This window comes from Onychostruthus taczanowskii, unplaced genomic scaffold, assembly GCF_017590055.1.
Source record: "Onychostruthus taczanowskii isolate IOZ18803 unplaced genomic scaffold, ASM1759005v1 scaffold6, whole genome shotgun sequence".
Classification (NCBI taxonomy): domain Eukaryota; kingdom Metazoa; phylum Chordata; class Aves; order Passeriformes; family Passeridae; genus Onychostruthus; species Onychostruthus taczanowskii.
Window position 1 is genome coordinate 15,095,977 of NW_024503679.1, and position 23,935 is coordinate 15,119,911.

The window sequence follows — 23,935 nt, forward strand, 5'->3', positions numbered from 1 at the left end:
GTGTCTTTAGTAAACCTCGGCTTCTCAGTGACCTCTGAGGGAGCAGACCTGCCAAGGCTAAATTGGCTGACTTTTAGGCCAAAGCCAACGATTTATCTGTGTTGGTTAGGCTCAAATCCTGGAGGCTTTACTGAGATTAGAAGAAAACTTGCTCAGCAGAGAGCAAAGCCAAAATTTGGCCTTTCTGAGGGCAGGGAGGTGCAGTTCTGTGGGAAGGCTTTGGGAAGGGTGGCACAGAGCAGCCAAGGAGCTGCAGTGCCCAGAGCAGGTCAGTGTGGTACATCTGTGCCCCGATCCCGGCTTTGTGGGGCTTGTGCCAAATTCCAGTCCTTTCCGTGAGAGAGCTGTGGTTGGGAGTGGTCCTGAGGGGCAGCCACGGAGGTGGGAGCTGTGCTGCCTTGTGTGAAGCAGCAAATCTCTGCAAAACTCCCAGTGCTGCAGCACTGGGCGAAATAGAAATGTGTGTGTGTGTCAGAGAGGGAGAGAAGAACGCCTGGGGAGATGAGAAAGGCTGAAATGAGTCACTCCTTGTCTTTTTTGTCTAATTTGGTAGATAATACAGGGTGTGATGCTTCACTGCCTCCTCGCTGAGTTCCAGGCAGTCAATGAAAGGATCCAGCTGGATCCAGCCCTTATATGGTGCAAAATGAGGCCGGGACAAGCAGGCCCAGGGACGGGCAGGCTGCAGGCGCCTCGGCCCCGAGGTGAGACGTTCTTCTGCCGGGCAAAGGTTTATGCTTGTGACACCAAGTCAAAACTGGAGGTGTTCCACTTAAAAGTAGTGTTATGAAGCGGCATTTGACGCTTTATATAAACATAAGCCCGGCCAGGGTGCAGTAACAGCAGCAGGGGATGGCAGAGGGTAAATCCAGAAATCCCTGGTGGGGAGCGGAGCAGCCGGGGCTGTGCTGTGGAGCGCAGGATGAGCCCCAACACTGCGGTGCCAGCAGGGAGGAGAACGGGAATGCCGAGGAAAGGGGATCAGGACAGCAACGTGGGAACTCCCTAAGCACAGCTGGGCTCCTGACTAAACAGGGCCTTGCTCTCCGAGCAGGACTGGCTCCCTGAGCTTGACTTTACCTCCCAAGCCTGGCCTTGCTCCCTGAGCGGCACTCAGCTCCCTGAGCTCAGCTTTGCTTCCCGAGCCTGGCTTTGCTCCTTTAGAAGGGCTTTGCTCTCTGAACGAGGCTTTGCTCCCCGAGCAGGACTTGGCTCCTTAAACCGGGTCCTGCTCCTTAGGCCGTGCTCTGCTCCTTAAACCGGGCCCCGCTCCTTAAGCCATGCTCGTCTCTGTAAACCGGGCTCTGCTCCTTAAGCCAGGCTCTGCTCCTTAAACCGGGCCCTGCTCCTTAAACGGGGCCCTGCTCCTTAAACCGGGCTCTGCTCCTTAAGCCGGGCTCTGCTCCTTAAACCGGGCTCTGCTCCTTAAGCCGGGCTCTGCTCCTTAAACCGGGCCCTGCTCCTTAAACGGGGCCCTGCTCCTTAAGCCGTGCTCTGCTCCTTAAGCCGTGCTCTGATCCTTAGGCCGTGCTCTGCCCCTTAAGCCGGGCTCGGCCCCGCGCAGGAATTTCGCGGGAGCCGCCATGAGCCCGGCAGGGGGCGCCGCGGTGCAGAGGGCGGGGCTAGGGGCGGGGCCGAGTGTCCGGGGGCGGGGCCTGGCCTGAGGGCCGGGGCCGAGGGGCGGGGCCCGTCCCGGTGCCGCGCACTGCCCGCAGCTCCCGCCGCAGCGCCCGCAGCCCCGGGGCCACCGTGCCCCGACCCCGCGGCCCGGCAAGATGTGGCGGCGCTGGGAACCGGGATGGGACGAGAAGAGGGAGCTGCAGGAGCTCAACTCCCGCCTGCGGGTCTTCGTGACCCGCGTGCGGGAGCTGGAGGAGGAGAACCGCTTTCTGGCGCGGGAGCTGGCGGAGCTGCGGGAGCAGGAGCTGATCGGGCTCCAGGTGCCCGAGCAGGAGCTGGCCTGGCTGCGGATGCAGCTGGAGGAGCTGAGCCGGGCGAAGCTGGAAGCGGAGCTGGAGCGGGACGGGCTGCGGCGGGAGCTGGAGGAGCTGCGGGCGCTGGGCGCGGAGGTGCTGGGCATGCGGCGGCGCCTGGAGCCCGAGCTGGCCGGGCAGCGAGCGCTGCTGGAGCGGCTGCGGGGCGAGTGCGTGGCCCTGGAGGAGCTGCTGCTGGAGCTGCAGGCCGAGCACGGGCACATGGCGGAGCGGCAGCGGCGGGAGGCGGTGGAGATGCGGGAGCTGCGGCTCAACCTGGCCGCCTTGCCGCCCCCCTTGGCCGGGCTGAGCCTGGAGGAGCTGGAGGAGACCTACGAGATGCTGCTCAACCAGAGCTGCCGGGAGACCCTGCTGCGCTACCAGGAGCAGATCCAGGTGCTGCAGGAGCAGGAGGCGCAGCGCAACCGGGAGAACCTGGAGCTGCTGCGGGAGGAGAGCCGGCAGTGCCGGCAGCACCTGGAGGATCTGCACCGCCAGGGCCAGGAGCTGTGCGCGCTGCGGGAGCGGCTGGAGCAGGAGATGCTGGCCCTGCAGGACCGCCACGGCGCCGAGCTGGAGGAGTACCAGGTGGGTGGCACACGGGCTTCGGGACTCTCCCGCTTCCCCTGACACTCCTGTCACTCGAGTTTTCCTTTCAGTTCTGGTCCGTGGCGCGATGTGAGCCCCGCTTCCCTGTCCTTCCTCCTCGCTCTGCTCAGGGAGCTCCAAAGCCTCTATGACTCGGAGTGGTCCAGGTTCACTTTTCCTCCTGGCAGTGGGATTTCCCCAGGCTGCAGGAGGAGATGGTCCAGGCTCACTTTTCCTCCTGGCAGTGGGATTTCCCCAGGCTGCAAGAGGAGATGGTCCAGGCTCACTTTTCCTCCTGGCAGTGGGATTTCCCCAGGCTGCAAGAGGAGATGGTCCAGGCTCACTTTTCCTCCTGGCAGTGGGATTTCCCCAGGCTGCAAGAGGAGGTGGCCCAGCAGGAGCCTCTCGCTGCTGAGCCCATCTCTGTGTGGGCAGGGAGTCCCTTGGAGGACTCCCACGGGGGTTTGGGGAGAGCTGGGCACGAAGGGTGTGACTGACAAAGGAGACAGTGACCCTGAGGACATCATCCTGGTGACAGGTGCTCCCTTCCCAACCTGCCCTCGGCAGGTGGCCAGGAGCATGGAGCGGGCACACGGGCATGCCAGGGCTCCTGGCAGGCTTGGCAGGAGTGCTTGGGACGCGGAGCAGTCCCTGGGAGCAAATGAACCCTGAGGCTTGAGGGTGGCCTGTCCCCATCAGAGAAATAATCTGGAATTTCTTTCTGTTTTACACCCATTCCAGTGCGCTTTGAGCCTCAGGAAAAGCTTGTGGTCCCCAGTGTAGTTAAGAAAAGTTTGTGTGAAGGCAAGAAGATGCTGGAGGTGGATGTTGGTGGTGTCAAACAGGGTTACAGCCCTGCAGCTGAGGGTTTGTTTGCTGTCAGGATGATGATGTTCGCTGTGGTGTGCGATCCCCTGTGCGTGGGAGGATCAGTATCCGTTCATTAGATCATGCAGCCCATCCATCCATTTCCTGAGGGCAACATTTCTTTTGTTCATTGTTAGACCCTTTATTAACACCCTGCTGGAGCTCGGTGTGTGCCTGAACCCCGTGTTTGCCCAGCTTTGTGCAGATTATGGAGATGCTGGCAGCTGGCAGGGGACTGGGACCTGTTGCTGTGTGCGTGTCTGGTTTTTGTACTCTGCTGGATTGTTTGGAAGCTGCATAGTTTGCAGATGCTGTGAACTGAGACAGATTAGGTATGTAAGAAGTAATGGGAAAGGCTCTTAACTTTTAAATATTTCTTTTTTCCGTTTTTGACAGGACAATTCATTCTGACAGTCACATATGTAAACATTCCCAAAGCTGTAGAAGATGACATTTGTAAATCCCTCATTAATTAAATCTATCCAACAGGCAAAACCTGCTGAAAATTTAAAGAAGAAATAAACCTCTTCATTTTTTCCATTTTATATTTAAAATTTCTTAAATTTCCAAAACATGGCCTTCTTGCTGTCTATATTTTTGTTAGGGGTTTATAATGAAAGTCATCATTGCTCAAACTGAAAACCTCTAAATATGGAGTAAAGAGAGCATTTTGTGTGGCTTGCTGTCCATGCCACAAGTTTTTCTTCTAAAGCCAGTGAGAATGGCTTTTATTTAACTTTTTCAGCTCAGCGAGGTGTTTTTAAACCAGTTTTCTCTGTATCTGGTTGTATTTTTAAAGAATTTTCTTTGAAAGAGCAACTGGGAAAACCCGTTGTAGATTACAGCAATCTATTGCAGAAGTCAAATAATCAAAATCAATGGATGCCCTTGAATGGTCCTGATGCAATGCTCCAAAACAGATTGTTATTTTGACACCAACATCATAGACTTCTCTGTTACTCTCATGAACATATGGCATCTTTAGATTTTACAGGAAAAGTTGTTTCAAATCTTAGTGATAAAAGAAGAAGAAAAAAGAGTGTTGAAAATATCTGACCATTTCCACCAGAAATTATTATCTAGATGTATATTCAAATATGTCATAGAGTTTATTAATTGTGAATGGTCTTATGTTTGGGTTTTAATGAGAAAGGCCTTTTTGCAGTTGCCAGTCTCCTGTACATGAGAAATAAAATCTTTTGCTCACATCCAGGAAGCAAAATTACGGAATGCGTAGGAGCAGCTGTTTCAGGTTTCATTCTTGGGATCAAAGCTTTTTTTTTTCTCACTCATTTCTCTTACTGGTTGAAGTATGTTCAGCATGGGTTTTAAACTACTCTTTAAAAAGCATCAATTCCATGCTTATTTATTGTAGAGTGTCATGTAGAAATGATATGTATGTACAGATTAAAGTCAAGTTATTATTGTTCATTGCAGCTGCAATGGCAATTAGATTTATTCATATTTTCCATATATCATCCAGTTGCCTTATATGTTCATCTTTGCCTCCTGAACTGCCCTTATCCTCACTGAAGCTTTCAGCAGTGTTAAATAGAAAAAAGTATTTGGAGTTATAATGTAGCTGAACCAGGCAGGCAGTAAATCATACACTGGAAAATTTTCACTGGTCCTGAGTGCTAAAGGGATGAACTCAGTAAGGCTCTCTTCCTTCCATAATTTCAGCTGTGTGCCATGAGAATACTGATGCAAAAACTCCCGGTGGTTTGAGAGCCCTGAATTATTTGGATGTAAAACCATCCATGGCCCATCCTGCTGCTCTGAGACGAGGCAGGTATTTTTCACTGATAAGAGTGGGTTTAGGATCAGTTCCTGTGTCAGTGCTGTGAGCTCAAGAGAAGGAGAAAACATCTTGTCAAATGCACCTTTAGTGTCGATATGTCATGTGCCTTTCTCTGTGCACCAGTTTGGAGCCAGCCAAGTGCAGGGTGAGTTCCTCCCCTGCTGAGCCATGAATGAGCTGTGGGATCAGTAAATAGTTCCAGATGGAAAGGGCTGGGGCCTGGAATCCTCTATTCCCTCAGTAGGTACAGCTTGGACAACCCAAGTAAATTCTTTCCCCTCTGCTGCCCTTCTAAAATTTCCCAGTGCTGCCTGGAAAGGAACACATGAAGGGTGAGAAAGCAGTTTCTATTCCTTCACTTAGTCCTAGCAGCACATCACTGGGATTTGGGGGCTGTGATTGATGTGGCTGGGAAGCAGATCTTTCCAAGAGAGTCCTGTGTGAAGAAAACACCAGATCTGCCAAGTAGAGGTTACCTTTTGCAAAATGGATTTGTTGGCTCGCAGTCTCCTGGACTTTGATGGATTGGTTTTTGTGTTTTTTGGTGTGCTAGGAGACAGCACTTGAGACCAGTTGTCTTCTGCTTTATGTTTGAGCATCAGTGATGGAGGGCTGGGTGTCTGGCTGTCTGCCACCCAGTCTGTAGAGGAATTAATTCCTTTGGAGCTACTGCACAGCTGGCTGGGTTATGTGGCCCCTTATGGTAATCATTAACTCCAGCTCTTGTATCCCCAGTGCTCTGCAGCCCCATGGGCACAATCCAGGTGGCTTTTCAAACCCAGACTGGAGAACTTGGGGGTGAGGGACTGAAGCTCCTGTGTTCTCAGATAGGTTTGAACAGCCCCTGTCTTTGAGAGCTCCCCACACTCTGTAGTCCAGCGTAGAAATTTCCTGTATGGATTTTCCTGGGACTGCAACATTTAAAGCTCTTTTTGAGGAATGCATGCACATGTATAGGTTATTCTGTGTTTAATCATAGAGGCAAGAAACATCTGAATCATTTCACTTTTGTATCAGAGCTCTTAGGGATTGGTTTTCTTCTGCACCTTCTGCTGACTCCTGGTTCTGTTGTGCCCTGGCCATTCTTGCTGTGTATCCTTTTCCTTTTAAAAGCAGCACTTGTGCTTTTCTTCCCTTCTCCCCTCGGGATTTTCCATTGTGTCTGTGCTGTTCTTGAGCAGGATTGTTACCTCAGAGCTGCTGAAGGTCTGCCTGGCCACGGGATGGTGCCTCCAGCAGAAGGCTGTTGGGGGTTTGTGGTGCTCTTTCAGATATGTAGATATGATTTGTCTTCTGCCATAAAAAGGGAATTTTAAGTACACTGAAGACTGTAGGCAGGGGTTGTCATGTCAAGGGAAACATCAGTGTAATCCTTTAGCAAGAGCTGCAAAGGCAAATGAAGAAGGAAATTTATGTTATATAGAGAACTGTACCCACGTGTAAAGGCAAATATAGGCAGCTTCCTTCATAGAGCTTTCTTTTTAGTTTTACTTAAAAAAACCCAAAACTATTAATGTTTGACATGCCAGCACTTTATATTCTTAGTTCTTACTTCAGCCTAGCACATCATGCTGGCATTAGCAGCAGAGTCCCCTGCTGTATCTTCATTTTTATGCTATTGCTCATACTGTGATACTGGAGCACTTGCTGCCTATAAGTGATATATTTTGAATTTTTTAAAACTAAACCATCAGTGCTTTGATTTTCCAGTTTGGTTGCAAAGCAGTTTTCAGGATGAAATCTAAAACACACAGTTGTGAATTCCTGTTCAGTGTTGTACATGTGTATGAGGTTTTGCTCTGTAAATGACATTTCAGAGCTCCTGCATAGTGCAGAGTGGTGTGAACAGAATTGAATTGGGCCTTTGTTGATATTTAATTTGTCTTCCCAGCCCCCAGAACAAAGTGCAATCTATAGCATATTAGTTAGCAAGGTTAGATTTGGTACAAAAAAAAAAATATATATATAAATGACAATTCACCCTTCATGTGAGAGGTAACAGCAGTGATTAAAGCACTTTCTACTCTTTTCTTCCTTCTGCCATTTAGTGTATATATATATATATATAACCTTTTATATTTATTTGTGTTGCATAAGGTCATATATGGCTATTGAGATGAAAATGAGCAATCTTGTATCCATCTTCTGAGCAGCAGTTAGGACAGAGCTGGGTGGGCCTCAAAGCAGGCAACGAAATCCTGTAGAGAACTTGAAGGAACCCCTGGAGGTTCATCTTTTACCTTGTGGGCCCTGTGAGTGTCTTCAGATGCTCTAATTCCAAAACATCTGTGGAACTGAAAATACTGGAACTGAAATAAGGCTTTCATGGCAAAACAATTGCTGAAATTTCTGATCTCCAGTGTGATTTAAGCATGTCTTAAAATGGCCAAATTAGTCACATATAAATCTTATAAAGAAGTGTATCTTCCTTGCTATGTTTGCATAATAACTTTTGCACAGGGCATCTGAATGGGTTTAACTGAAATAATTTATCCAGCTTAATAAGGAATAAAATGAACTTGGCATAAAACTTGCTTCAGGAACAATTTATTTCAGCTTGTTATATGGGGAGGTCATGGAGCTCATTTCTTCTGGTTTTTGAAGCATAGAGCATTGATGTATTTGTGTATCAGTTTTTTTTTAATTAAAAATTTCATGTTTTAAGGCATTGAAATGTACAGATTTTTATGTTCTTTCAAAACTAAAAATAATTTGTTTCTGTTCAGAGAATAATTGACGCCTTGGAAGAAGAAAAGCAGTTCCTGACCATGTCAATCACAGATTACCTGAGGGACTACCAAGAACTCCTGCAGGTGAAAGCAGGCCTCATCCTTGAAATTGAAACCTACAGGTAAGATTTGTGGTCACACTATTGTGTAGACAGAGGATAATTTAAATCCCTTTTTATAGATGTGGGAGTCCCATTCATCGCCTTTCCAGCATTTAAAATATAAACAGTGACTTTGGGAGTCTCAAGGCTCTAAAGCTGATACAATTCATAGGAATCCCATTAACTTGGTACAAATATGGTGGTATGGAAGAAACCTTCTTAGTCCTGGTCAAGTGGATATCAGATTGATGGGGATTTTTGGGGCAATATTTGGTTACAAGCTGAGGAGACAATATCCCTAAATTGAAATCAATAAAACTTGAGGTTATGTAGTTGCCATCAACTTACATAGCACATTTCTTTGTTTAAATATGTTGATTAGTGACAACCTGCAGCACTGTTGTGAGCTGTGAGTTCCACATCCTTGTTGCAGTTGTAGGATAGTGGGAAGACAAGAGAAAAGTCTGTTTGATTAAGTCCTGGCTTTCTCCATCCTTGATTTGTTATGAAAACATGTTTAGATCAAGTGTGAGATAAGAGCAAACAACATCTCTGCTAATGAATCTTCAGGACTGTACCTCTCTCTAGCCACAAAGTAGTTGTGGGGTTGAAAAGCCAAGAATCACTATGTACATGGCACAAAACTGATTTGGAATGAAAAAAATCCTAAATAACCCAAAACTGATGAACTGGAGGAAGGTCCTTCCTTCTTGTAAAGATGATGTGTTTTTTCTACAAACAGCACAATATTTTTCATAAATTTCATCGAGATACTGATCTTCAAATACAGAGAGATGTGCAATTCTTATTGAGCAAAGGGATAATTTGCAAAAATTTAATGTCAGGCTACTTCTCTATTTTTTTGAGGAGACTGCCTCTGACATTACCTTGTCTACACTGGGTGCATTATTAATATTCAACCAGTGTAAATAGATGGGGTATTTCCAGTTAAATACAATATGTGCTTCTGTGTCCTGAAGCATTAATCTGTGTCCTGAGTGTGAGCCAGTAAGTCTGGATAAAGATAGCACCAGCTGAGTTATGGGTGAGGTGTGTGGACTATCAATCCACTGATGCATTTGAAATTTAATTTCAGTTGCATAACTGAAAACACGAGAAACCTGAAATAACTTCTGAGGGGCTTGATAAGGAGTAGTGAGCAAGAATGTCTTCATGAAAGAGCACTAAGGCTCTGTTTAAGGCTTGAGAATGAGTGCAAGGAGGCACAAACCAAGGCTGGTTTCTGGATGAGATAAAATCACAAACAGTGGGGAACAAGTAATCTGCAGTCACTTGATAAGCAGCAGTATGTTGCTTGATGTTTGTCGGTGAAGTGGGATCCCTGTGATCCTTGGAAAGCCAGTAGTGTCTGGAGCATTACTGTGGAAGTGGTAGCCAGTTGTGATCCTTATCTGTGTGTGTTAATTCTGTTAACTTTGCTGAAAAACATGATTCTTCTGAATTTAATCCCAGCTCTGTTGTTGACTTTCACTGCTGTTGTTAAACTTTCTCCCTTGGTTTATTCGTCTGCAAAACAGGATTAGCACTGTCACAATAACAGAATTATCAGAGTTGTTTTGATGATTAGTATTCATCCAGAACTAGGAATGATAATGCCCAGATATTCAGTTGTTTGAAAATCTTGTAAGCCCATGAAATTCTGGAATTTCTCCAGAGTTATCTGAGCATTATTGGTTTGTCTAAGGATTCCCTGCCCTGGTTAATGAAAGGAGAACAATTCAGCATCACCTGCAGTGTGTTTGTTGTCCAGTTAAGAAGCTCCTTAATCTGTAGGGTTTCTTCATCTGGTGGATGTGAATGCAGCTTGGGTCACTGATGGCCTTGGCAAGGCAGATGTGAGAGGAAAAGTGAGCATCTGCCCACTGAAGATGAGATGAGAACAGGAGAATGGGCCTTGCTACAGATAAAAAACATGCAAATGCCAGCAAACAAAATTATTTTAAAATATCAGAAGCTGAAAAACTATTGTTTTGTGGTTTTGCATTTATGCAGTTTTACCTATTCCTCTTCTTTTTCTCCTTTTATGAAAGAAAATAGTTCCTTCCTTCTTGTGTGTCTCTATCAACCCTGCTGTGGGAGGGCACCCAGTCAGTAAGGTCAAGTAGGAGAATTCTGGACAGCTCCCTCATGTGCTTTTTCAAATCCTGTTCCTCTCCCAGGTCTTTTTACCTGTGAAAAAAAGGGCATGTGAAGACAGCTTCAGCTGCTTTTCACAGAGGATGCTGGCATGTACCCTGGCTTATGCATACTGGAAACAAAAGGCACCTATTCACACTCAGTCCAACATCCTGAACTTTCCATGGAGAGCTTCCCACCAAGGCCCTGGCATTTCCTTTCCTCCTGGCCCTATAGGTTAAGGGTGTTGTAGCTGGTCTTGGAGCCTTCTTTTTACCTCCCACCCTGTGTTTTCTCTTTGTTTCACAACTCCTTCAGTTCTGTTACAAGGTCAGGTCTTTCCATTAGTCACCACTGCTCCTGGAGTGGGAAGAAGGATCACTGTGGCAAGGAACACCCTTCCTTAAGGTCCAAGTGGATTTCCTCTCCGACTCTGCTCACCCTTCCTGCTCTGGGAGCCGAGATTCACTCAGGAAGAGAAATATGTGGCTTTGTGGAGTTACACCTCATGGGAATATTCATTCCTAAGCCCTTTTCTCACTGTTGAAGTAAATGTTTACCAAGTGTCTCACAGTTTTGTTCTGTGTCCTTGGAATCCTTCAAAACCACAGCTACTTAACTATGCTTAGGTTTTATTTCCAGAGAGAAGTGGTGAATTAGTCACCCTGTAAAACTCTTGATTTTAAAAGGAGATGGAAAACCTGCCTAGAATCTGAATTACTCTCAGGCCTTTCTTCTTAGCTAGCAGAAACTTCTCTTCACATAGCAGAGGCTGCCCAGAGCCTGTACCAGTAGGTTCAGGAGCTTTTTTGTCCTCTCTAAAATATGTTGTTCAAGGGTGAAATATTTCACTTTGAAATTCCAGTGTCATATAAGTGTTCTGTTCAGGTTACCACCCTGCATTCTGAAGCACCAAAGGCTACACACCTTTTTTCTTTTTTATTTCCATGGTCATTGTTAGGATCTCTGAACACACTTGCCAGGTGAACTTGGACTTGTGTTCCTCCATCAACACTTCTGACCCTTTCCATGCCTTCCTCTCACAGAATCATCACCAGCATTAAGCTCCTCTGAGCTACTCACCACAGCTTTTTCAGTCAGTCTCCTTACTTCTCCTTCATAACTTGTTCCATCCACTAGGCTCTACTCCTGTATGGGTTTTATTTTGAGAACAACACTGAGTTTTCAACACCTGGGGAATTTAACATGCAGTTACCTGCTGTTCTTCACACTCCTTGTCCTCCCATCCTGGGAGGATGGAAAAAGGATGTGGAATGGCCTTGATCCCCCTTCCTGGAGAGCTGGGATTTTTTTGTAACTTCTTAGCAAATATCCAGGTTAGAGAGGATGAGTTTTTTTGGCTTGCTGGCCAACTGCCCCATCTGAGATTTTGGGTTTCTGTACTTGAAATGAAGTCATTACTATCCCAAATGCCCATAGTAAAATTTTCACTACATCCTTTTGTTCTCTCTCCCCACCCCAACCACTTTATCTCCTCCTCCTGCTCTCATGGACTGGTTGTTTCTGTTGTCATCCAGCACAGGCTGACGAGCATGTCCCTGCTAACTTTAGATAAATGACATTAATAATGAGATGAGCTAACGGTGCAGTTGGATTATTTTCTGGTAACACTTAATTTAAGTGTTAGCAAAAAGGGAGTATTTGTCATTTGGAGCCTGATTTCCAGGAAGTAGCTGACCTCGTTATTTTTTTTAGAAGACTACTGCTTGGGGCAGTGGGTTTTTTTTTTATTATTACTACGAGTGCTTAAAAGTTCATACAGTTGAAATTAATTCTTTGGGCAGTTTAAGATTAAAAGCAGACTTTACCACCAAGAGGCTGTTATTAGGAAAGGATGCAGAGGAATAGAGAATCAAAATGACTTGCATAAACTCAAGCTGTGGTGAAGCTGAGCAGCACAAGCTGAGTTTGCTGGCTCAGTACAGTACACTGCCCTTTCTTGTGCCAGTTTAGTAAGCCAAGCTCAGTTTAATATTTTCTTGGTTTTCTGATAAGCGTGAGGTCATGCATATGATGAAGTGCCCAGTAAAATACTGATTCTGTGTCCAGTTTTACAGAGATTTCAGGAAGCTTTGCCTTTCACTTTCAGTAGTAATACTTCAGATCCAGCTTTTCTGTGGGCTGCTGCCCTTTGCCATATACAGTTACCTCCTGGAACTTATTTTTAGTGACTTCATAGGTTGCTGCAGCAACTGAACAACTGTTGTTTTAACAGCAGCCAGAAATCCTTAGTCAAACTCCCCACATTCCTGCTTTCCTTCGTCATGGTTAACGCTTTCACTGCCAGCTCCTGGATGTGTTTCTGCAGCGTCACCACCAGCTTCTCTGGCAGGTCTGTCAGAGAAATTTGTTTGGCACTCATTGGCTTCATCAGATCAGATGTTTGGTCTTGGGGGCATTACATGTGTTGAAGGGATCTAATTCCTCTGAAGCTTCTCCCAGCTTGGAGAAAGATAAATTGCTTTTACTGTGGGTTTTTTCAACTCACAAAATAGAAGGAAAGATGCCCATCTGAGCCTGTTTTAGGTAGTTCTAACCCAGCTTTTCTTCTGGATCTAGACAAATCCATCAAGGCTAAGAAAACCTTGCTAATGATATTGTGCTAGTGCCAAAGCCATCAGTCACAGGAAGTGTGAAATATACAGGTGATGCTTAAAACACCTGCTTTGTTAGTTTTGACATAAATGTCCAGCAGAGGTGTTTGTACCCCAGTCCTAAGTGGCTTTCAGCTCCTGCCCAGGGAGTCAGAAGCCTTGGCTATCACAGTCCTCCAGCCTTACTCTTGCCAGCTTTGATGTTGCAGCTGTGTCTTATCAGTGCAGAACATCTGGCATTCCCAAACCCAGAAATGCTGCAACTGGCTGGTAGAAACAGCATAAACCCACCCAGGTTCCTGTGCTGACTGTGACATTGCCCTGCACAGGGAATGACCCTGATGTGGCATTTCCAGGCTGCTGCACCTGCACTTCCTGGAAGTGTGGGAGCTCTTGGAGTGTCGCTGCCAAAAGGGACAGGGACAGACAGAGAGGGCATTAAAGGAAACCAAACAGTTTCTGACACAGAATTTCCCTACTCCTTTCTTGTGAAATGTGTTGTGCTGATTTCCAATGGAATAGGAACCAAGAATAGTTAATTTAACACTGTAAATTGTTTCCTTCAGCACTGTGCTTGACAGTAGAAGTTATACTTTCCTTCATTTTTCATTTGAAAATGATAGAACTTGCAAATCCTCCTGTAACAGTTCCCTCACCCCACACTTCAGCACCACCTTTACTACTCTTTTACAAACATGAAGGTTGCTGTATTTTTTTTTTATTTTTGTGTTTTCTTATGAAACATCTTGCCCAGAGAGGCTGTGGCTGCCTCATCCCTGGAAGTGTTCCAGGTTGGAAGGGGCTTGGACCAACCTGGGACAGTGGAATGTGGCAACTACAGGATAATTGTTTCAATTTCTAAGACTTCTAAATGTAAAATATAATGCTTATTGTTCCCAGTATTGTAATGAAATGCCCTTTGTGTTTTGCAGAGCTTTGTTAGAAGGGGAGAGCAAGCCGTGGATTATATGGAGAGAAGAGCTTGCAGGGAAACTGTCTGAAGGTAAAATATGAATATTAAAAAATTAATTTTGAATTAAGTATAACTGGAAGTTATTATGTTATAGTGTTCCTGATGTATATTTTTATGGGTGTGTTGCAATGCGAATATTAAATTAGTTTTGAGTGTTAATATTTTAAATCAGCATATTGCCCTTCTATATGAGATACTTTATAAAATCATGGCTTGAGTGGAGAATGTAGGGAGTGATGTTTTGTAGCTCTCAAGAACTTTTGGACGCCCATAGGTCTTAAGAGAGTTCTGAAGTATATAGCAAGAGGTGTTTAACAGCACATGTAGTTAAAAACACGGAGTTCATCATCCTGAGGCACTGTGAGTGTTAAAAAGTTCACATGGGGTTAAAGAGATATTTTAGCAGAGTAATGAAAGACAAATCAAAGACTTACTAAACATAAAGATACTATTTCTATCTTAGGAGCTGCAAATCTCTGGAGGCTGTGAGAGTATACAAGGGAAGTATCACTATTTACTTGCCCTGTTCTTATACTCTTCCCTGTGTATCTACTCTTGGTCCCTGCAAACAGGATTTTAAATAAGATGGACCTTCACTGTGACTGCTGTGGCCATTGCAATTAATAACAGAATTAATCTGGATAATACTCAGGAGTTTAGCAATGTGGGGTCATTGCTGTAGTCCCAGAAGACATTTGAAGGCTGTGTGTGTAGCAGGAAATGCAAGAGGCTCAGGCTAAAATGCTCACAGAGATCTGCCTGTGCTGTTAAATTGTGAGCACTGTGCCTGCATCTGGACAGCAGAGCTTGGATCTGGACTAGCCAGAACTTCTGCAGACAATGCTCAGCATATTCACAGAACAGGGAAGGAATTACAGAAATAATACAGGAGGCACTACCAAAAGTCAGAGGAGATGTGGTAGCTTTTCAGGAGTGAGGGATGTGAGTGGTGCAGTACTGGTTGGTCTTAATTGTCAGATATTCCTGGCACATTGTATGGGTTTCTGTAGATAGAGCCTAAAAGGTTCTTTGTTTCTCTCCCTTGTTGTGCTTTACTGTGTGGCTGTGAAGGGTTGTGTTTGTGTTTGCAGTTTCTAGTATGTGGTGGCAGGTGTGCCATTGAATGTCAATAGGAACTAAGAAACTTCAGGCCACTTAGGCTAATGAAACAAAAAACGCAGCCTGTGATATTAACATACATTATTTAATATGAAGTTGTAAATGAACATTGGTATAAATACAAAAAGTGTTATTCCTCAGTAAATGCCACAATAGCCAGTGGTGCACAACAGGTAAAATTAGCAAGATCTTGCAACTTGAGAAAAAGCTTTGCTTTCAGCTTTAATGTAATTTATGCACAGACTTAATTAACAAGCAAAACCTACAGGAATGCCTTTACAAATGAAAATGAAAATGAAGATATTACTTCTTTCAAAAAACATAGTGCATGTTTTTGTAGTTGATGCTCTGTATTTGATGGTATTTTAGATACAAACCATTATTTTAATTCTTGGTCACCTGTTCTCTCTTTGCAGATATTATAAACACTTCCTATAACTACACTGATATTTACTCTACTTATCAAGAAAGAAATAGAAGTAAAGCTTCACCAGGTGCCAGGATCACTGACACGAGGCACAGAATGCCTGTGACAAATATGAGCAGCTCTGCACATTACTCAGCCCACTCCACACAGGCTGGATCACACACAACAACAGGGGGAAGAACTTTTGGAAGGGACCTGCTTGGTTCAACATATCGCCCTTCAACGACTGTCACAAAGGATGAAAGGATTGTAACAGACCACAAAGAACTAAGAACGTTTACTCCAGACTACAGTAGCTGGAGAAGCACTGAAATGCAGCAAAAGAGGATTCCAGAAAGGAAGAAAACAGAAGTTACAACTTCATCCACAGTATCTTTTTCGAAAGAATCAACACATGCTGAAAGATCAGACAAGGACCACAAGCCTGATGCTGAAAGAAGTAAACCAGGCTTCACTAGATTTCCAGCTTATGAGCTGATTACCAATGCAAAACCAACTAGATATGAGGAAACTATAATTGAAACTCGGACCACACTAAAAGACAAAAGAGGAGACAGCAAACCAACTGATGAGAAGACATCTCTGCTGAAAGAAAAAGATAAGCTGCAGAAACAAACAAAGGATGAGAAAAAGAAAACTGATGAGAAATCCCTTATAGAAGAAACTGTCGATTTTGGGAGGAAGACTGAGCAGAAAAAATATATCCGTGAGGAGGTTAGCCAGAAGCTAACAGGGAGTGATATGTCTACTGCAAGAACTTTGAAAAGTGAAGCAACCAAAAAAGATGCAACTGTGACCTCTGAATCAAGAAGCAAAGACGTCATTGAGGTACCAATCAGTATTGAAAGGCCTGCTCCTGACAAAGAGCCTCAGAGAAATAAAGAAATAAGGGTACAAGGTGTTAAAACTTCCATAGGAAGAGAAACAGATGAACATGTAACTCAGTCTGCTGAAACTCACCATTTGAGGATTTCAGAAGCAGAGTCCAGTCTGGAAGGTCAAGAGCAAATCAGGGATGAGAGCCACAGAAAGGGAACTCTGCCAACTGAAAACATAGCAGAGAATATTGTTGCTGACATTCTTAAAAGTTTCACACGCTCTTCTAGTTCACAGATGTCAACAGACACCAAAGTGACCTATTTTGATAAGAAAGAGCAAGAAGATGAAGGGAAATTAAAGACTGAGTTCACAGTGCAGTCTCAAGTTCAAGGAGACATAGCTATTTCTGATGAAGGTGACTTAGGGCATCTATCAAACCAGGATGTTAGAAAAGTGATTCGAGAGGGCATTGAGGGAACTCCTTCCAAAGAGGAGATAGAAGATATTGTCCATCACGGCCTGAAAGAAAGCGAGAGCGGAAAGAACGTGTCTGTGAATGTGGAGATTGTAGAGGAGCCACTGGATTACACCACTGAAGAAAGGACTGATTTTTCAACACCTTTCCAAGTTGAAGAAGTGGAGGATTCATTCCCTGAGAGGGAGAGGCGTTATGGTGAAGAGGAACAAAACATCACCTTCACATATGAAGATGTCAAAAAGAAGAAGCCACGCCATGAGAGCTTCACTCACGTGGAAGAAGTAACAGAGGAAGATGACTCACCTATTGAACAGAAATATTTTGTATCTGTTCCTGATGAGCATCCTATTATTAATGAAAAAGATGATGACTCAATATATGGGCAAATTCACATTGAAGAAGAATCAACTATTAAATATTCTTGGCAAGATGAATTTTTGCAAGGCACACAAAGTAAGAGAGAGGAAGGTGCGAGGTCTCCAGAAGAAACCTATAAAGTGGTGGGGGAGGAAGCGAGTGCCCATATTTTAAAAGAGCATCCTGAAGGTGAAAGATCCCATGTTGAATCCATTGTTATTGAAAAAGAAATTAAAATTCCCCATGAATTTCAGACTTCAATAAAAGGGCTTTTATCCAAGGAAACGAAGGACCCTAAACATCAATTGAAGGAAGCTTTGGAGCAGCTGGGGGGCAGTCTCCCAGAAAGTGTGAAAGAGGAGCTCTCTGCAATAACAAAAGACAACAAAGTGGATGCTAGTAACTTGGCATTTGATATCAAAAAAGTTGATCAGAAGGAGGAGGGAGGCTCAGTGACCATTGTCGCTGAAGTTAATCTGTCCCAGACCCTTAATACTGATGAATTTGATGTAGATCAACTTGGTGAAGTAATCAAAAGCGAGAAGGAGAAGGCAACAATGCACTCCCTGAAGAAAGAGAGCTCAGATAGCAGTGTAGAAGTTTCTTCCCATAGTGACAAATACACTCCTTTTGCTGACCAAGAGATCTACAGCTCATCCACGACGAGGCGGAGTGGTGGCACTGGCTATCACACCACTGAAAGGGTGGTTTATGACGGTCCCATTTCGGAAACTGCAGATTATGGAGAGGCCTCTCACTCATCACAATCAGCTGACGAGACCAAGTCCCAGAGGCGTGTCAGGGTTGGCCCAGCAGAAGTCCAGAGGTTTGAGCAGGTCCTGTATGAAGGGCCTGGTTCTGAAACGCTGGAGCTCAGTGCTACAGAAGATCTTGTTCAGAGAGAGGGGCTGTCAGAATTCAGCCAATCTGTGAAGCACTTTAAACTGGGCCCCAATGAAATCCAAACCACAGAACAAGTAATTTTTACAGGCCCTGTTACTACAGTTGTAGAAGAGATGGATTCTGGAAATCTTTCTCAGAAGGTCTCAACAGACTTCAGCAGGACCACAAGACGTGTCACAGTAGGATCAAGGCAAGTGACTGAAGAAGTCTCTTTTGAGGGGTCGGGTTCGGACTCCCTGGCACTCAATAGCTCAGATGGCCTTTCCCAGGCTGAAGGGGCTGTGGATGTCAGCAGATCAATGAGGCACTTCAGGCTGGGCCCAAAAGAGGTTCACACTGAGCACGTTATCTTTGAAGGACCCATCTCCGGTAAAGTGGAGGTCAGCAGCACGAGGGACTTCTCACAGGCAGAAAGTTCAGTCAGACAAATCCAGATGGGTCCCCAGGGATTTATGACAGCTGAAGAGATCATCTACCAGGGTCCTGCCTCTGAGCACACAGAAATCACTGAACTGGAAGACCAGACCCTTTCAGGAGGCTCAAGAGCTTTCAGGCATGTTAAAATAAGTCCTGCAGGAACTCACGCTGAGGAAATCATCTTCTCAGGACCCATTGCTGGAATGGTGGAAGATCTTTCACAAATAGCAGAGTCATCTGAGAGCAGCAGCTCTGTGAAGCATATTAAAGTAGGCTCCAGGGAAACAGCGTACACTTTCCAAATGGATGTTTCCAATCTGGGTGGAGTATCTGCCGTGAAGAGTGGAGAATATCAAGGGGCAAGGTTGGTGTCCAGCCAGCAAGAGCCTCCTGCTGGGCAGCCACAGGTCATGGTTGAAAGCGACCAGCTTGCAGGAAATGAAGGCACAAGAAGTGGCTACGTTCTCTCCAGTTTTTCCCAAGATCAGGGTGGAAAGGTGGTGGAACAGTCATTTTTTGATCAAACTGTGCAGGTGCAAAGAACAGTCGACCAAAGGTCGGATACTTCTGAAGGGAAGAAAGTCGCCTTTCTCTACCTGGACCATGAGGAGGAAGATGATGAGGAGAATGATAATGATGGACAGTGGTTCTGAAAGGACTCTGGGATGAAGCCTAAGTAGCGGCTTGTTTATACGTATTTTTTATTATCCTTTTTTTTAAAGAGAAAAAAGGGATGGGGAAACACTCAAACTATTTCGATTATTAATGGTGGACTGAGAAGTATTGAATTTAAGCCACTATTCAGCACATTTTATTTTATTAGAAATTTTATTTTTGGGAGAGATCATGCTATTAATATTTTTTCCTCAGAGTTCTGTGTCTAATATTTTCAGATTTTTCCACCCATAGAAACAGAAATTTGCTACTGGGGAATTCAGAGGATTCTGGGTTTTTCTGTTTGTTTTATAGCACATCAGCTATTGAATATGTGCTTGAATAGGACTTTTCAAATGATTTTTTTCTTAATACTGTATTGTACTTGGTTACTACAATATTACTATGCAATTCTATTTGAATCTCAAGCTACTAACCACAAATTTAACAGAATATGAGACTAATGAGTGGTAGTAGCTGATTTTCAGTTCCATTTCTGTGTAGTTATATGCAATACCTAATGAATACTTTATAAGAGACAGTTATTACAGCTATAAAATTAAATATGATCCTGTAGGATCAAACTAAGCATAGCAAGAATTGACAAAAGTGACATTATTTGTATAGCTTGAATGCAGTGCAAAAAAGAAAGAGGTAACACTGAGGTAAGAATTTCTCACAGAATCCCAGGTGAGAAATAGTGGATTGTATGGTTAGACAGTAGTATATTTAATATCTCTAAAAAGAAAACAAATTTAAAAACTAGACTGGATAGTGTTCCCACTGAGGTAAGGAGAACTCCTTACAGATTCAGTGGCTGTGTACATTAGTAACCTCAACTTACTTTGCAATTTATGGGTTACCTGATACTAGGTATTGCTAAAGGCAAGTGTGAAGTGTCAAACATGATTACATAGTGCCTAATTTCCTAACACAGTGAAATTAGCTGATATGTGTCCTGTTTGAAGGAAACTTTTACAAATGACATTGATGACACTTATGATCATTGTGTGTCAGCTCATTCCCAGATAATCCTTTGTTTACAAACAAGATGTCCTTTTCAATCACTCCCCCTGCAAACCCAACCTGAGATTTGAATTTCTTTTTCTTCCTTTTTTTCCCTCTGAATGTAACACGTGCCTCAGGCCAAAGTTGCCTTCTACTTAAATCGTTGGCAAATAAGCTAATTTCACTTGGATTGCACATTGGTTGAATGAAGGACATAATTTCACTTTATAATTCAGTGACTTTATAAGTTCAGCTGGGAAGCCAGCACAGCACCACTGGCTGGCCTGACCTGGGCGGTGCTGGCAGTAACAAAAATAGCAGCCAAAATATTGTCACTGGGGTAAGAAATACCATACTGGGCACGTATGGAAGTAACAAACAGAGGTGAGAAGCTGCTATTTCTGCACACACACGCTCACAAACACAAGCACACACTCACTGTGCCCACCTCTGCAGAGCAGACACACCTGGCTCGGGGCGGCTGAGCAGCGCCAGCCCGGCCGGTGCTGACTCCCAGATCTTTTTCCTGTGGTTATGTAAGCCTAGTTTTGTGTGTGCTGATCCATCTTAGGCTCCAGTTAGACTATCTTAGTCTGGCATGACTAGTCACTTTTCAGATTCCTTACTATTAACAGAAGTAGATTTCTCAAAGCTGACTGCTGCTTTATACTATGAATGTAAATGCAAAGCTGAGAAGCTCCGTGCTGACTGATGTATCCTGCTCTTCCAGATATAGGACAGTTTAATCCACGTGTGCCTTATTTTACTAAGTTTGAAACTGTACAAAGCTATTAATGTTCCAAAGATTAACTCGTGAGGTTTGTCTGCACTGCAAAATTTTCTGAATGTTTTCCTCATTTTGTCTGGAATCATTTGTTGAAATTGGAAGTCACCAACAGCTGGAAAATGAATAGGAAACTGAGTTGTGTAGAAGCACTAAAGACATGTAATCTAAGCTTATTTATACTGTTCACTGTGCAATAGATAATATTTTTTTCAAAATTATTATATGCTCAGAAAAGATCTTGTGCTTCCATTTATAAATAGGATGTTAATTATTATAATATTTCTAATCTCATCCTATATTTTTGTTTCCTTAGTTGATTGTATGATTTTAAAGGTGGCAACATCTCCGTGTTTAATAATCATGTATAAGCCAGAATTTTCCAGCTAGATGCCATGCTGCCAGTAATCAGATTCTGTACTTCAAGTATCAAATAACTGCATGAAGGAAGAAGTCAGGTCTGTAGTAAGCAACAGAGGTAAAAATAATGAGTGTAAGTTTTCTTGAAATTTTATTCAAGACTTACCATTCTCTGTAAAGCAGACACAAGAATATCTGCAGAAAATATATTTAGCTACTTACAATGCCAAGCCCATTTATTGTTACATTGTGGAATCTTGGACAGATTCAGGTGCTCCTTGGGAACAGTGATGCCAAAACTGTTCTGTTCATCTTCACCTGCTGAGAGGATTATAATGTAAGGTGAGGGAATAAACCAGTGAGGAGCAAGTGACTCATAAAATGTAGCAATGCCCTTAGCATTGAAGGATTTAAAAAAATTAAAAATCAGTGTTGCTTCCACTGAGGCAACAACAGCTCTTCAGAAATTCCTTTGCACATCACTGTCAGATGCAGTAGGTTATGCCAAGATATGTTTCTGTTTTTGATAGTCTGGAGGAAAAATTCGTTCAGTGAACTTTATTTCTATTTAAGAGCAGGATTTTAATCAATTATTGGGAAGCTGGGTTATTGTAGAGAACTGGAAATGTGCATTAGCATGACATTAAAAAGATTTTAACATTTCAGGCACAGTTCCTTTGCATTAAAAAAGGCTGTGAAAACAAAGTTGCCTCACATATAAAAGTTTAAGTTTTAAAAAGGTTTTAATATAAGCAACCCATTTTCCACTTAGTTCTTATTAACCTGAGACATTTAGACATAGTGGTAACTTTGGATAATTCTACCTTCAGACAAGAGAGTGTATTTAGGTGGACAGTCATATCCAGCACACCTCGTGGCTGCATGTGCAGAATGGGGGCTGGAGGTCCATGAAGTACTAATGAGAGCAAACACAACCTACTCCCTGCTGTACTAACTCACCCAAGGTGATCACTTTCTGCATGGGAATTAGATCCTGTGGCTGAGCAGATTGGTGACACACCCTCAGTCAGCATGCACTTCTGAAGCTTACTCATATTATGCTTTTTATTTAATAGAAATAAAAACTTTACCGCTGAGTTTGGATTAAACAAAACGCTTTTCAAATATAATTAGCATTTTGGGGCGGGTGAAAACTACGTGTTTCTATGCTGATACAGATCAGAAGTGGGGCACTGTTTCTTCAAATGTGTGAACCACTGGTCTAGGAAGCAAATGGAGCATAGAAGATAAAGAAGGATGTGTGAGATAGCGAGAGCTCTGTGCTGCTGGTGTTTGTGAACAGCAGGTGTTTCAAAAGACGGTCAGAATGTTGAACCTGGGTTTGTTGATGTCAGCTGTGTGAAACTTTGCAGGCAGCTTGTGTTCTGGTCATTTGCAATGAAACTGCGTTTTTTTTTGTGGTGGTATAAGCTTTGTGATTTTACACTTTTTCACTCTTGAGTATTAAACAATGAAAATCAATGCAGATGTTTCTCTTTCTTCTTCTCTGTCTGATGTTTTTAAGGCTGCACTGTCCAAGAAGAAGGACTTAATGTCTGTACTTACCTTGCCCTCAGGCTGGGCTAATTTTGATTCAAAGAATGAACCTAATTTTTAATTCCAGCAAAGATTCACCTCTTTCAGGCTGATAATAGAAATGATGGCAGAGCATGGCATATTCCTTATTCCAACTGCTCACAGCACCTGGGGACCAGCAGTGGTTGTGGAGTGCCACAGGCAGTGGCAGAGGCAGAGTATAAAGCAGCGCAGAAGGTGGAATTCCCCGAGCTGTCAGCATCATAATTGTCCTTGGAGCCTGGCACTTGACCAAGGTATGTCTTAACTTTTACCCTTTTCTGGTAAAGAAAACTGTTTTACACCCATTTAAATCTTCAATAGAAAATAATGTGTGCATGTATATATATATATATACACACACACACACACATATATATATTGGGATGGTACCCCTCAGTGTACTGTGAAGTTCCTTTTTCTCTTTAGCCTTGCAATTGATTTACAAAGAAAATATTCATACCTTTAACGCAGTTTTCTCTTAATTAAACAAATGGGTCAGAATGAGAGTTTGTGTGAAAGAGTGAGACTTTCTAAAGAGATCCTCCATTTTTAATCCACTGAGAAAAAAGCACACATTCTCCACATATTGCAAAACAGGGAAGAAAGTATAGGAAAGTACTGTCTAAATCACAGCATAATCTCAAGATGGTTAAGTGATCAGCAAAATAGTTTCCACTGGAAATGGCCTCTGTCAGAAAAAGTATGTTTTCAAGTTCTATTAAGTGAATCAGTATTGCTGTTAAAACTCTCAATGGTAAAGATCTGATTTCTCTGAAACTTGAGGTGTTTCTCTGAGCAGTGAGGAATGGCACTCAAAATGGGTTGGTTTTCAGTACATCACAATTTCAGTTTCCTGGTTTTGATACACATGTCAGTTGTGATAACTTTTTAAAGATGCATTGAAAATACGGGGATGTCTCATTATTCTAAAAGGGACAGTTTAATATTAAAGGAAAATAAAAGCTGTTTGTTCATACTCCAAATTTAAATAGTTTAAAAGGTAAAACTCTTTTTCCTGATGTATCTCTGCAGCCAACAAAATAACAAGCAACCTGTCTAATGAGCAAAGTTTTTCTTCAGCTGGGAGAAACTCTGGGTTTTGAAAGATGTTATCTCCAGCTATTGAGTTATCCCAAACTACTGGTATTGGTTTTGATTTCCATTTCCAATTCAGAATGTGAGACTGGTGTGGCAGGAATTTACTGCTGGAATCAAACCTGCTTGGTAAAGTTTTTCCAGGTGAGAAAG

At 43.5% G+C, this 23,935-nt stretch overlaps 1 protein-coding gene across 1 annotated transcript; it reads left to right on the forward strand.

Moving 5' to 3' along the window:
- Positions 1 to 1,682: 1,682 nt before the first annotated feature.
- On the forward strand, positions 1,683 to 22,591 carry SYNM (synemin). The gene is made up of 4 exons (XM_041418971.1): positions 1,683 to 2,561; positions 7,956 to 8,080; positions 13,743 to 13,813; positions 15,319 to 22,591. The coding sequence occupies exons 1-4, from the start codon at positions 1,776 to 1,778 to the stop codon at positions 18,954 to 18,956; spliced, it is 4,620 nt and encodes a 1,539-aa protein (XP_041274905.1). The 5' UTR covers positions 1,683 to 1,775; the 3' UTR covers positions 18,957 to 22,591.
- The last annotated feature ends 1,344 nt before the right edge of the window (positions 22,592 to 23,935 follow it).